A 15,620-nucleotide genomic window follows, 5' to 3' on the forward strand; every position below is an offset into this window, starting at 1 on the left:
TAAACATGTGCAATTTTCGTATGTGTGCGTGTGCTCCGGATAGCCCCTCGGCTGCACTTCGCTCCTCGAAAAGACTGAGTTCAGAATGAGTTCATGAAGAACACTTCGCAATGTAGTGAATGCGAATTAACTCATGGATACGGTACTCAAAGAGGTGTGACACAATACTAACGCATTTCTCTCGCATTTACCGATAAACCGCTGTTGAAGTTTTTTATTGACCATCGAAACCAAGGTTGTCTCTCAGTCCTAGATATTGTGAGAAATCCTCAACAATTGCTACGTTTATGACACGGACAGTTCCGGGTATATCACACTATGGGTGTCATGGTTCGAGATGCTACAAAGGTCGTTTTGATTGATTGATTGTTACATTAAGCATTGCGGCAGAACCCACCTCGCGATGATTGTCGACGGCAATGTGTTGGCATTCAATCCATATAGCGACACAACGTATTGCCACTGCCGAAACGAGTTATGTCTGAGGCGTGTACTGCAGCGGGACTCCTCTTCTAAGAACACTCGGCGCCACCTAGAGCCGCCGCCGCGAAGCTTGCGCCTGGCCTCCGAGATGCATTGCGCGCGGGAGCGTGCGAACGCTGAGAAATGCGGCAACCGGGCTAGCGCTTCTTTCGGGACATCCTGCGCCATCTAGTGGCACTGCCGAGAAGTGCGGCCTCCGAAACACAAAGCGTGGCGCGAAGTTGCCTGCGAACGCCGACAATGGTTCCGTCGCTTGCCGCACACTAAGTGGCACATACTCAGTTGTTGTGGCCGCGTACTCACACAAAAATGTGGGCCGATCCCGGAGACTTTGCAACGAAGCTGGAAGCGCAGAGTGTGCTGCGTCTCCAAGAGTCATCATACGACGTCGTCAGGTGACATCATCACTTGACGTCATCAGGGGATATAGTCACGTGACGATGCCCTTATCACATAACGTTTGACGTGATGAGTTCATCACGCGACCCTTGTTGTGGTGACGTTAAAACACCACGTTTGACGTGACTACGTAATCACACTTCGTCATCATGTTAAACGTGACATAACCACTTGGCCACATGGGTATTGTTAACCCATGTCAGTCACGTGGGCCACATGTCAAAGCCGGATTTATAAAGAATATCAGCAGTTGTAGTGTCGGTTTTTCACAGCGAAGATCCACTTTCGCAGGGCGGGGATGGCGAGTCGATTTTTTTTTAACACGCGGGGTCGGCGATGAACTTCCTTTACAGGGTGTAACGGATGTCACGTTCGGCGCCAACGAGTAAAAAACTAATAAATAAAAATGGACGCCTTTCTTACTCTTTTAGTTTTTATTAGTCATTACAGTTAGCACGACTTAAGTCGTAGGCTCGGTTTGAGTGAAATAAATTTTATGCGTAAGTGTGAAATGACCCACTGAGCGAAATGCAGCTCCACTAACGTGAAACCTGGGGAGGTGCGAAGCATGCAGTGATGCACCGCTAATGGGCTGATACTACCTTAATCAATGGCTCATAACCCCGTAAACGCGGCCTCCCCATTACGGCGACAGAAGAGAAGTGAAATTCTACGCAGAAATGATGAGCGGCAACGCAGCCAGCTGTGGAAGACAACGACGACGACGAACGCGGGAGCAGTGGCACGAGCGCGTGCCGACCGCGAGCACGAGCCGCTTGCTTACCGTGATCACGACGACGACGACAGGAGACGCCGACAGCCCGGGCACATAAGGTGCTTCGCATCTAAAGAAAATTAGTGAAGCTTACAGAAGCCCTAAAGATGGTGAAGCGCCGAAGCACTTCGATCCCGTACACCTGCGTGACATGGGTTCCTGGGCACGAGGGGCTGGAGGGCAACGAAGCGGTACACGCCGCGGCCCGCGATCATGCCTGCCGGGCCAACCCTTCCTACTCTCGAGACGCCCGGCCAGCGTCAGCAGGAGCAGACACCGTAGCTATCACCAACTCAGCGATCCTTCAACATCACAGGATAAAACGCAGGGTGTACCCACCACCTCACCCAAGATTAAACGAAGAAGAAAGCACCACACTCAGAAGGACTGCAAAGTAACACTTACATCCACGGCATACTCACGCACAGAATCTACCCGACACTACAAGGATATATATGTCCAATTTGCGGCGTACCTTGGCGCACCTGATCCTTGAGTGCCCATGGCACCTAAACACAGACGCATCGCCCTCACCAAAATACTGTAAACCAGTACAAGAAAGCGAAGACCTCATCGAAACGTCGGAGGCCAAGCTCGTCTCCGAGGACCTGGACAACAACGGCGCCTCGTCGCCAGGGCCAAGGAGGCAGTGAAGGCCAAAGGGTTCCTTTAATGAGGAGACCTCCCACCTAGAGTATCCCACCCGGGATACTGTTTCGAAATTAAACGTTTATTCCTCCTCTTCCTCCTCCTAGCTTGCACTAGTGACGCAAGGCTAAAGGAACTATTTAAAGCAGAAATTTGCGCTAGTTGGTTGTAACTGAACTCAGACATCGTAACAAGCGCTGATGGACGGAACCACAAAGAGAGGTGCCGTCCAGTCTACTTGTCTCTTCTTTGTGGTCCCGTCCATCAGCGCTGGTTACGATGTCTAAGTTCGGCTAAAGGAACAGCGGAGCTGATCGGCACCTAGCTGGTCCTGGCCTTGCGGGTTATGCATTTCCGGAATTTATTAATTATTGATCGATTATCGATTACCTATTGATTGTCTATCGCAAGGTATAGGCCACGTATTTGGGCGTAAGCACTACCAAGTCACCCCAGCATTTTCCGGAATTCCTTTATTATTGATCGATTATCGATTGGCTATCGACTGGCTCTCGCAATGTATTGGCCACGTATTTGTGCTAGGCTAAGCACTACCAAGTCATCCCCAGCATTTTCCGGAATTTATTGATTATTGATCGATGATCGATTAGCTATTGATTCGGTATCAATTGGCTCGAGCGGCACAAGCGCGTGCCGAGCACGAGCGCAAGCGCAAACCGAGGGGTGCCAACGAGCCAGCTGCGGAAGAAGACGCTCAAGCAAATGCTGATGATCATAGTTCTTTGAGTACACGGACGCCACCGAAATCTGTGCCTTATAACAAGCTTCGCTTGAATAAGTTTTAAGGCGAAAGCCTTCGGTCTGTTTCAAGGTAGCGTTCTGAAGTACAGAAAATATCCCGTGACGGGTTTAACACAGTTAATTATTGATTGATCAGTTATTGGATTAGGATGAATAAATGTGGATTAGAGGGATAAAGATAGATTAAGGAGGGTTACCGAGGATTAAAGTAGATTAAGGTGTATTAAGGTCGATTAGGGTGGATTAAGTAGGATTAAGGTGGCTTAAGGTTGATTAAAGTGGATTAAGGAGGGTTAGGGTGGATTAAGGTGGATGAAGGTGGATTAAGGTGCATTATGGTGGATTAAGTTGGATTAGGGGGATTAAGGTTGATTAGGGTGATTTACAGTAGGCTTTACAAGGCTTTTGCCTTCGCGTCTCTTAAGCGATAGCTAAGGATACCTCGGACCTTCGTTGTCAGGGATGGCGCCACCATCTAGGAGCGGTGAAGCGAAGTACTGCATCGTGACACTAACGAGGCCGACAGGGAGCGCTACGGTAGTCATATCGCAGCGGAGGCTCTAACGGGGCATATAAGCCTGGTGTTGGTAATTTCCGCACGTTTTGTCTTTCGCGTCGGATTAGCCTGTGACACCTCGTCGCCTACGGAGTGTAGCTTCAACATGCATCAGCAGTGCTTACACGCCGCTTACAACTAAGAAAACTGCTGCGCTAAGCGGCACAGAAAGGCAACAGCGTCGACGGGGGAATCTCGCTTTGGTCCGGCGAGGCACACTCCAGAGTAAAGCCCCTTTACTCCAGCGTGAAGCAGCACGCTATCGCGCGCTCGCGGCGCACGCTGCGAAATCTTCCACTCGCATCCTTAAAGCTGAGCGCGTTGCAACTCAACTGGCTGCCCAACACTACGGAGTCAGACCCAAGGTGCTCGTACCTTCGCCGAAGCGACTCGGCAGCTGGGCGCCGCTCGCCAAGCAAACCTGCAGCACGGTCGGCGGCCCGATAATCGTGCGCCTTTCGTTGCAGCGGACCGTGAGTTCACGAAGCAAACATGAAACAACTTCTGTGAAGACACGTTTCACGTTCGTGTTCTACGAATTCCTATGAAAGAGGGATCAACCAGAACTTTTCTTGCTCACACGTGAACGATGATTTGACATTGCATTTTAACCCCGTGTCGCAGAAAGTCCGGCGTCGGCACCGGCGTCGGTGTAGGCGTAGGTGTCGGCGCCCGTGGCGGAGAAAAAGTCACAGTGCTGCGCGGCACACGCAGCACAGTCACAGCATAAGCTGGTGGAGCGGCTCAAGAGTAGCTCCAATTTCGGCCCCACGCACAACAGCGTCTTGGTGGCAGTCTCTTCGCCTCGTGTTGACGAGAACGATCTGAACTGTCCGCACGGCGTCGACGGCGAGCTGCGGCTTGTAATGCTCTCTGCACAGCAGTCTGCTGAGCCCGATGATGCCTGGTTGTAGCCGCGCACGTAGCTCCACGATTCGCCTCTTCAGCAGTGGTTCGTACTAGAATGTACTAGACAATGGTAGGCCGAACGGCGCTCTCCCGCTGAAGCGCCGCATGTGGAAAAATTGTGCGAGGACGCTGCGAGCGAACTGGATGTAGGGTGCCTCAATGCCAGCGCCGCCGTTCAGGGTGGTGCTATCCTTTGACCGCACCCGCGCCGCCGCTTTCTCGCTGCGACGCCATCTTGAGTCACAGCGAGCGGTTGTGAGTGCTTGGTGCCGCTGCTTAGTTCGAGACACAGTGCGCGCGGATGCTTCGCTGACGCTTCTACTTGCTGGACAGTGTTCAGCCGCATGAATGACAAGCTTGTCAAGTGCATCGAGTCGACATGACGGGCTGTTGTGTTCCCAAGTGCACCGGATCGACGCGTAAAGGGCTTCGTTGTTTACGCTTCACCCGGGACCCAGAGCGAAGGAAGAGATGGGGAGCCCAAGTAAAGCGGTATCACTGGAAGGCAACGGAAAGCTCCTACATTTGCGAGGTAAGTGTCAAGAAAGTTTAGACTATCGCATCGTGCTTTTCATAAATAAGAAAGTATTCTCTGATCCTCGCTCACGTACCTACGTTCGCTCACGAACTAAGCACTGCACCGATGCTGAGTAGCCTATGGTTTGCGAGCGCGCGTCGCATAGGCTTTTGCCGTTTTGATCAGCGCAGTCTATGCGAGTAGTACCCTTATGTTAAGAACTGACGAAAATGCTTCGCCGCGAAATAGCCTTACATTAGCTACAAATCGTCATGTAAACCACCTATTTTACTTTTTCACGGGAAGCACACATCGTGTGTCTCTTGTTTCTTTCTTTTTTTTTCCCCTCAGTTTCTTTTTTCGCTACTGGTTATTTGGGACTAAAGAACGCAGTGCTTCTTCTGGGGAGAGCGGCTGTTGTGTACGTGGCAAGCGAAGCATTGTGATTTTCTCTATTCTCAGCAGATATCTTGCGGATCTCAGGTTGTTACGTTATATAGCTGATTTTTTAGACGAATATATTTGTAGCGTGGTGCTCGTAAGCCGATGGTCATTCGTGCTCATTCCCGATCGTAGTGGGTACTGTGACGGTCTTTAAATGCCTGTGCACGGTATGCCCAGGTGTAGTAGAGTTAAGGGGCATCATGGTACCAAAATGTTTCGGCGCTTTCTGGCATGGTGTCTGTTGTAGCCTGTGCATTTCTTCGAAACGTGTGAAGCGAGGTAATACAGCATTACTTCTGCGAAAATTTATTTTTAAGCACTGTAATGGGTTCGCTGTATTTACAAGGCAACTTTTCATATCAATAATCACTTTCTTGTTTTACTTGTACTTAGAAACACTTTGAAGAGGACCAGTACGAGGGAAATCGACAGGATGGGCGCCGTCTGTTAAAGTCAACAGCCCTACATCATCATGGACTATATTTTCGAAGTGAAAAACATTGCTAATCGGTATTTGACTGTCTTAGTTTCATTTACGGTTTTTGCACGCGATATGTATGCAGTGTTGTTTATTTTTTCAATGTAGTTATCAGTGTTCTAATGGTTATTTATAAAATGTTCTGTACTCGCCATCGATGTGTTTGGCTGATGCGACATATTCGATGGTAGCTGATGTATTCTGGCTGGATATCTTGATTAATATTACCCGCGGTTGCGTTTTCTTGTTTGCATTCTTGTTTTCGATTTATATTGTGTGTAATAAGGTTGATGTACTCACTTGAACCCCTCCCCCCCATGTAGTGAATAAATTTTAAAAAAACTCAGTATCCCGAATTGTGTGTCGAGCCTACCTTGCGAATTTTTTTTTTTTTTTTGTCTCGTCTTTCAACATAACCTTCAGGCGCCACACAGTACATATAATTTTTCATGTACATATCTCTTTCATGATTTATTGTACTAGACATTATAAGTAAATGTATTTTGTGCATCGTTTGGTTTCTTGTGTGTACTACGCAAGATTGACACAGACAAGTTACGTTACATGTTTCTCTACAGCACTAACTAAACCTTATTTTCACATCGCAGTTGTTTTTACACCAGCTTTAATCCTGTCAGCACATAGTTTTGTGGGCAAGAAAAAACAAAATTGTGCGTAGATATCGTCAAATAATTTCAAACGAACGCGAAGAGCACGCGCAACGCAAGGGAAACTGACCGCCGTGCGCGAGTGGCTGGCTACGGTAAAGCAGGCGTGACGTGTAAACCAAAATAGATCAGCGAAAAAGAAAAACTTCCACACACAGGGGGTCGCAAACCTTATATACCAAGCATCGAAGCGCAAAAAAAAGAAAAAAAAAACATTGTGCGTATTTCAAACATACACACGGCATATTAAATTTGATTGAATTAGGCAACGTGGGGCATGTTCCCGGCGCCATACATTTACGTCTTGGACCTTCGACGAGTTAACGGCTATTGCTTATAAAGATGTGCAGATGCGATACCGATAAAAAAAATCATCAAGGCAAAGCACTTGGAAGTGCGCCGCGAGTAACACTATTTATGAACGCAAGCGTAGCTGAGTCTCAGCTCGCGTGACTCAATATGGCGGCGCCAGCGGGGTTGTCTCCACCCTGGACGGCGGCGCTGGGCATCGAGGCACCCTAACTGGATGGGGGCGGAGACGTGCTCTGCGGCATATTTAACGTAATTCTGCTGCGGGCGCCGAGGCCGATTGCGCATAGTACGCTCTTAAAGTAGTGCTTTTTCTACTGCAAATTTACGTTTACACCATTTTGCCAACGATATATATTTGAGGCATGGATTATACAACGCGACGGCTTCAATATTGCTGTCTTTGTCAAGCGCGTCGTCTGCTAGCGAGTGCGCGTTCGCTGCGCGGGCCCTGGCGGACGCCAAGTTTTTCTCGCAGAACGTCTGTGCAGTACATTTTGTTTAATGTTTTAGTTGCTTTGGTGCGCCCATGAATCCTGACGGCCGGTACCAAATGTAGTTTTAGCCAGGTGAACTGCTCCCCCGCTTCGCCCAGGCATGCCATCGTTTCGCCAAGCTCTTCATGCCGCCCTTCCCAGGTACCGCGCACATGCTTCGCCTAGCCACACCGACACCGCGCCCCCGCCGAGGTATCACGTGACCTCACCAGAACTCCAGCTGCCACCACCACCTCCTTGCCCCGCCGGGTAGGCGGAGCCAAAACCGTGACGTCACTGCGCGCCAATACGGTTCGCGGGCTGTGTGAGCTTTGTCTAGCTGTGCCCGGCAAGTGTGGAGGCGGAGCTTAGTTGTGACGTCACTGGGAGATAAAAGCGACGGCGGCAGAATTTACGTTGACTCTGTGGCGAGTACATGAAGCCTTGACATGGCCTTGACATGGTACAACCAAAGAAGATCCGGACACCCGAAGAAGAAGCCGCTCACCTTGAAGCGCGTCGCGCGGCCGAGCTGTTCAAACGTTTATTAAAATAATCATAAAAAGTTTCCGCCCCCAGGAAATGAATCCATCAGGGCGGAGGGAGGGGTAAAAGAAGAGGTTCAAATATTATTCATCATGTTTGACTCTTGCAGAAATTGTAGTAACGACTGGAATATGAGGCGCCGTCTCTCGGGGGGACCAGTGGGAAGGCGCCAGGCGTCCAAATCCTGAGGCCTCAGAGTAGGGGGAAGGGTGGCTATCGCTCTTCTCCGGTGCTCGGCGAGATCCAAGCAGCCCCAGAGTATATGGTTCTGATCCAGCAGCTGCTTCCCTGGACAGAAGCGGCAAGTGACCCGCCGGGGTGGCTCAGTCAGCTAAGGCGTTGCGCTGCTGAGCACGAGGTCGCGGGATCGAATCCCGGCCCCGGCGGCCGCATTTCGATGGAGGCGAAATGCAAAAACGCCCGTGTGCTTGCGTTGTAGTGCACGTTAAAGAACCCCAGGTGGTCAAAATTAATCCGGAGCCCTCCACTACGGCGTGCCTCATAATCAGAAATGGTTTTGGCACGTAAAACCCCAGAAAGAAGAAAGAAGAAGAAGAAGCGGCAAGTGGCTGATTGCCAGGTCTGGAGGCGCAGGTCTGGCGGCGGGCTGGTGTCACTGCTGTCTCCGTGACGATGCGTCGCAAGCGTGTGGCCTCAGCACGGGTAAACTTCCCTGGCAGAGGCGTAGGATTTTCCGGGAGGATGTTCCGGAGCACGGCCCTTCGAGCAGCCTTCGCCTCTGCCAGGACTGTGTCCGGGTCGATGGGGTACGGGTCGTCAGGCACTTGTGGACGCGTCTCTGAGGGGCAGGAAAGAAGCTCCCTTGCCAGAGAGTCGGCCATTCGGTTGCCAGCGACCCCAGCGTGACCTGGTACCCATGCGAGGCGGACAGTGTGGCCAGCCTCGTCGGCGATTCGGATCGCCCGGTGTATTGAGTAAACAGCACCATTGCGCGAGTCCAGCCGGGCGCAGGCCTTTATGGAAGACTGTGAGTCTGTGTAAACTGTGTGATGAGTGAAGGCTGCGAAAGGAGGCTTGAGGACGGCGTCGCATACAGCGGATATCGCAGCCAGTTCCGCCGTTAATGGGTCGTTGCAGGCAGGACGACAGGAGGAGTAGGCCGTGGCGGTGCGTGGGCAATAGTAGGCTATGGCTGAAGCTTCGTCACTGAGGGCGGCGTCGGTGTAGACAGCCTGGTGATGGGAGGAGCGTCGCGAACTTTTGCCTCATGCCGCCTTGCGTAAGACAACTGCCTCTCTGCGTGATCGGCATTCACGTTTTGGGGAATCGGTGCAAAGTGAGCAAATAACTCAGCAAGACAGTGTTCGAGTTCTAGGCATCTACATCGATGCAGATGGTGGTGCAACGACATGGCTTCGCAACATCACGCGGACCTGGCATCAGATACTCCACCTAATTCGCCACATCGCGTCCAAGAACGTCCCCCCCCCCCCCTCCCCCTGGGAACGCATGCGGGGGATCGGTACAACGTGCCGGTATGACGTGCCGGTGTGGGGTCGAACCGGCAGCCGGCGCCGTGAGGAAAGAAACAGGTTGTGTGAACCGGCAAAACTGTCACACCGCTACACGTGCATTGCCTGCCGTCCCCGGAACCTGCCGCGGCAGCTGCTGAGCATGGAATTCCAGAACTCTCACGCGCCGTACATTGGGTGCACGTCAACGAATGGCAGAAATTAATTCGGAGGCCTTTCACTACGGCGCGGGTGATAATTAGATCGTGACTTTGGCGTGTAAGTCTTCAGAACTGAGTCATTTTTCTGCCGCCCACGAAGACGTTTTGTGCTCCAGGTCACGCGAAACCGCCTGCAGTACTCTAATTCCAGCCATGCTATCGTCTAACTGGTTTTACTCTTATAACAGATGCTGTTCTCTCTCTATAGTCATTATTAATATTCGACATGAAAATACAATGGACATGCAGAGAGGGCAAAATGGACGTATCAGGCTGCACAACGCCTGCCTACTCTTTAGGAAGGAGTGGATAGAAAAATGAGTTCAAGATAGGGAGAAGGGGAGTATTGAGAAAAGAAAGAACGACATGACAGACCGGAAAGCAATTACAAAGATTGGAGTGCGCCAGTAGGAACAGGACACGCGGGAAGACAAAGAAAAATACCCACATGTCTCACTAAATGGAAAATAATGTACAAAAAAATTAGCGCAGCTTGCATTGGAGGCGCAATGCTAAAGAGAGAGCGGAGCTGACGGGCACCTAGCTAGTTCTGGCTTTCGGGCTAGACTAAGCCCTACCAAATCATCCCAAGCATTTTCCGTAATTTATCGATTATGGATCGATTAGCTATTGATTGGCTATCGCAAAGTATTGGCCACGTATTTGGGCGAGGCTAAGCACTACCAAGTCATGCCCAGCATTTTCCGTAATTAATTGATTATTGATCGATTATCGATTAGCTATCGATTGGCTATCGCAAGGTATTGGCCACGTATTTGAGCTAGGCTAATTTAATTAATTATGGGGTTTTACGTGTCAAAACCACGATCTGATTATGAGGCACGCCGTAGTGGGGGACTACGGAAATTTGGACCACCTGGGGTTCTTTAACGTGCACCTAAATCTAAGTACACGGGTGTTTTCGCATTTCGCCCCCATCGAAATGCGGCCGGCGTGGCCGGGCTTCGATCCCGCGACCTCGTGCTCAGCAGCCCAACACCATAGCTACTGAGCAACCCCGGGGCGGGTTTGGGCTAAGCTAAGCACTACCAAGTCATCCCCAGAATTTTCCAAAATTTATTGATTACTGATCGATTATCGATAAGATATTGGCTATCGATGACTGACTAAGCTTAAGCAGTCCCAACCATGCTCAGCTAGACTTACCCAGGCTCAGCTTCGCTAGTTCAAAGGGTAATTGCGCTTGGACGCTTTCTGCACTACCACCAGGATCGGCCCACATTTTTTCCAACGCGTTACGGACTTACGGCCGTCTTAAACAGCACCGCTGTAAAAAACAAAAAAACAAAAAAACAAAAAAAAGGCTTGGTGTCTCGCTTAAGAAAAAAAAATGTTCTACAATAAACGCAAACGACAATAACGCATTCATCGCATTCTGCATTGGGTCACTTTTCGGTGCCGCCGAAAGCACTCTCGGGCTCTGCTCTTGTGTGCCACCCCCTCCCCCTTTCTACATTGTGCCGGCGCGCGCACGCCGTCGATCGATGCACGCCGACTCCATCGACGTCACGCACGTCGCCGGCAGCGTCGACGTCACGGGTCGAACGACAAAGCGAGCGCGCCTGCCGCCTCACCGAGGTTCCACTCAGCCATGGCGCAGCAGACGAACCGGGCAGCGGGCGACGACGCGCGGTGAGTACGCTACTCATAATCTCTGCTAGTCGCTCGACAGTTGCTTATCCCCTTATCATCGCACCAAGCACCACGATGGCTCATCACGAAGCATCACTCCATTCTGAGAGTCGTTCGCGGGATTAGTGCTTCGCAGCGGGGGAAAAAGCTCGGCATCATAGCTAGCCGGCGCTAGAGTTCTTTTCGCGCACACCAGCGTGCTCCTCGTACAGTGAACGCGCGCAGACATGGTTTTTAACAGCGAGAGACGAAGGTATGAAAAAGGAAATGCAGAACAAATCGCTGCAAAATCATTTCCGCAGTTAAAATTGTCACGTGATGTTGCACAGCCTGTACATACCCTTAGTGTAAGGCTTCGCGATAAAAGGCGAGGGGGGGGGGGGGGGGAGAGTCCGATCAAAGCGCGATGACTTCTTGAAGCGGGTTTTCGGTTGCCTATAGCAACCTCCGGGTACCTAAATTAGCTCCCCGCCTATGGGCGGTTGGTAACACCGGTGGCGCGAAATATCGTCCTTCCACCGGTCAGAGAACCATCTCTGGCGGGCCGGGGTGTCTCAAATTACGCTATGCGTGCAGTCTTCACCGCACCTACGCAACGATTTACAGACTGCCGTTCCCGGTGGTCGGCCGTTTGTTTTAGCTGGCCGCTGCGGCGGCTTCGGACGGTTTCCAGTTGCCCTCACTGGTGCGAAGCCGCAGGTAACCGAATAAACAAAACTCGACTCACCCTTTCCGCGCTAACGTGACACTTTCGAAACACACTCAGCTCTCATGCGTTCTGCAGCCCTGTTATTTCGTGCTTTAACGCATTCCGAGCTTTCCGGCGGCAGTTGCCTTGACGTTTTTCCTCCGTGCTGCTCATAAATCCGGGCAACTTTCTGTCACAGTCGATGACAAGAAATTTCGCGTGTCATCCGGCCCACGGCGCGTGGTCCTGCGGAGAGACTTTTCCTAACACCCGTCGCACTTAGTGGTCAATGCGTGCGATAAGATCGACGCCGCGGCTTGCGAGTTTATGACCGCAAGGGCTATAAAAGAATGATCGTTACAAAATCCGGGGCCAGATTCACAAATCTTTGTAAGAACTGCATGTCATCAATCAACCACCTCTGATAACATGTTCTAGCTCTGTCATGATTACTCGCGGTGCCTATGCGTATGCGAACTGGCCAGAACGCATTCTATATATATATATATATATATATATATATATATATATATATATATATATATATATATTGTATCAGAGGGCTTTGTTGTCCTTAAGCTATCGCAGTTGGTTAGGCTTTCACACAGCGGCACGACAATTTGCAGTTGCAACATGCAGTCGATCGTCAGCGTAACCAACGACGTCTCGATGTTCGCTCGGTAAAAACTAAACGTCAACTGCCCTTACCCATAAGTTCATTTCGTCACCTCTGCTTACTTATAATTAAGCAGTCGTCGCGCCGTCTGAGCTATATATTGCTCCAGTTGCCTGAGGACGAACGGCTATGCATTCGCCTATAATTGCTTGCTTTAAGTGTTGCTAAGTGTTGCCTATAATTTTTTTACTCGAGAACTACAATAACCGATTGTCAATTTCGTTTCAGAAAAAGCAGGTCAACAGAGGCAGCATTATTGACACTTAAACAAATATTTCTCCAAATTATCGAGAGAAATCTTTTCGCGGTTGATGTGTTTGTCGATTTTAGTATGCCTTTGATTGCATTAACCGCAACGTCTTACAAATTAAGCTAAATTTGTATGGGTTTCGTGGTACGGCACTTGCCTTAATTTATAAGATCATATTCATGGAACATGCAACAACATGTTCAATTAGGTAATCAAAAGTCGTCATATACTCACCTGTACTGGGTTGTGTTCCCCAAGGAAGTGTACTGGGCCCACTGTTATTTCATATTTATATAGACGACGTAGTCTATATAGACGACATAGTCTATATAGATATATATTGAAACCAGTGTAAATTTTGTTATCGATTTGTCTTACTCAAGAAGGTAAAACTTTAAATATACCACACCGTCCTTTTGTTTTACATAAATTACTGCAGTTTCGTTTGGGCTACGACGCCAGAAACTAATATATTAAGGCTTCAAAAGTTACTAAAGAAGGTTTTACGGTACTAGCTAATCTAGATTACATCTCGTCAACGCATCATTGGTTTCAGGATTACAAAGCTTATTAAAATTAAAGTTGAAAACATACCTAGGGCGGAGACTGCGCTTGCTCATAATGAAAGTTTATTCTTTCTCTCTCTCTCTCTCTCTCTCTCTCTCTCTACGTTTATCGTATTATATGCTCTTATTATTTCTCTTCTGACGGTTTTTAAGAATTTTTGAAGATACCGCATGCCTAACTGCCAGAGATGGTGCCTCCCGCACAAGAATTCTCGATATTTATTTTGTTCAAAGATTTCGCATTAATTAGAAGCTCCAATCGTTGATACATAATTTTCCAACAATACTCAATCAAAACAGTCATGTAAAAAACTTCCGTTAGAAGAACTACGGTTAGCCTTTGTAAATATGACTTAATTTTTGTTGGTATGTGAAATTGAAAAATGTGCTCATTGTTATACTTTGCTCTTTCCTAGCTGTATTGGCTGTGCCTATTGTTTTTCTTGCTTTATGCCATTTTTCTATGTTGCAAAATGTAGTGAGGACCATTAACGTTGTGAAAACGTACGTCTTTTGCGATATTTCTGTTTTTCCTGTCATGGTCATGGCGTCATGGTCATTTGTCGTGGAAACTCTCAGTGACGCATTTTCAGCCTTCTTATGCAACGGTAATCCGCAAAAGTATATACAAACCTAACTTTTGAAATAGCGCGCCAACCGGCAGAGGCCGCGCGCTGCTTACGCGCCGCTACTTCAACGCGCTGCGGCTACTGAGCGCGCGTAGCGGCAGGTTTAGACAACAAGTGCCATTTGCCGCGTTTCGCTCTCACCGTTAGTTGGCGAGCTACAGCCGCTGAAGTGAGCACGCGCACAAGCTGTTCGTCGGAATAGTGCCAAAGTGACAATGAAAGAGCTTGAAGAACAACGTGTGTGTGTGAACATTTGCTAAAAACTTGGCAAGACTTTCACAAAGACATTTCAATTGCTTAGCTAAGCATACGGGGAGGGCTGCATCAGTCGCGCTCTGTGCTTTGAGTGGTTTAAGCGTTTTGAACACGACAGAATGTCGATCGGTGACGATCTCAAGCCTGGACGACCTTCCACATCAACAGATGTTGACCATGTCGAGAGAGTTCGTGCTGTGATTCGTGGAAATCGTCGTTTAGCTGTCCGAGAAGTTGCCGACGAAGTGGGCATCAGCGTAGGATCATGCAATCAAATTAAGAGTGACAAACTTGAGATGCGTCGTGTCAGTGAAAAATTCGTGCCGCGTCTCTTAGCTGACGATCAGACCCATGTTGAAGTCAGCCAGGAACTGCTTGCCAATGACAAAACTTCCTTAACAGGCGATGAGATGTGGGTTTATGGCTATGATATTCAAGCGAAGGTGCAGTCGTCGCAGTGGGTGGGCAAAGGGTCTCCTCGTCCAAAAAAAAAAAAAAAAAAAAAAAAAGCAGGCATGAGTCGATCAAAGATCAAGGTGATGTTGGTTGTGTTTTCTGACTGCAAAGGTATTGTTCGTCAGGAATTTGTACCACGTGGTCAGATGGTAAACAAGGCAGTCTACAAGGGAATTCTAGCACGTTTCAGGACTGCTGTCCGCAGTAAGAGGCCTGAATTGTGGGAAAACCAGACTTGGATGTTGCGTCATGACAATGCGCCGGCTCGTGCGTCGCTCTTTGTCCGCAGATATCTAGCAAAACATCACACGCCCTTTGTGCCCCATCCACTGTATTCTTCGGAACTGGCCCCAGCAGACTTTTTGCTGTTTCCGAAACATAAAACCACGTTGAAAGGAGGTCGTTTCCAAACCATAGAGGAGATTCAGGACGATGCGACAAGAAACCTGCGCGCCATCCCGGAAAGTTCGTTCCAGGAGGCTCTCAAAAAAAATAAAAAAATAAATAAAGATGGAAGAAACAAGGGGAACAGTGCATTGCCAGTAGAGGGGACTACTTTGAGGGGAATATTGCTTAAATGGTTGCACAATAAGCGTATAAAGATGTTATAGCAAACGTTATTTTTTTAACACACCTCATATTTTCTTTTTTCCTTGAGAAATGCAACTGTCATGTTCTGTCATCAGTATGTTTATCATTCCTTTCTCTAGTTCATTGGTATGATATACTATTACAAAATTTTCAATGTTTTATATTTACCAAATTATGCATTGTTGTTGTCACA

General features: G+C 48.9%; 1 protein-coding gene across 2 annotated transcripts in view; it reads left to right on the plus strand.

The window, feature by feature from the left end:
- The first annotated feature begins 11,166 nt into the window (after positions 1-11,166).
- The window catches only part of LOC119456524 (uridine phosphorylase 1), a 33,374-nt gene continuing 28,920 nt past the window's right edge, over positions 11,167-15,620 (plus strand). For both annotated transcript variants that reach the window (XM_037718349.2, XM_049669941.1), the window contains exon 1: positions 11,167-11,316. In XM_037718349.2, coding sequence (XP_037574277.1) covers positions 11,276-11,316 — 41 coding nt within the window. In that variant the 5' untranslated portion in view covers positions 11,167-11,275. The remainder of the gene's footprint in view (positions 11,317-15,620) is intronic.

The sequence above is a fragment of the Dermacentor silvarum genome, chromosome 6 (genome assembly GCF_013339745.2).
Source record: "Dermacentor silvarum isolate Dsil-2018 chromosome 6, BIME_Dsil_1.4, whole genome shotgun sequence".
Classification (NCBI taxonomy): Eukaryota; Metazoa; Arthropoda; class Arachnida; order Ixodida; family Ixodidae; genus Dermacentor; species Dermacentor silvarum.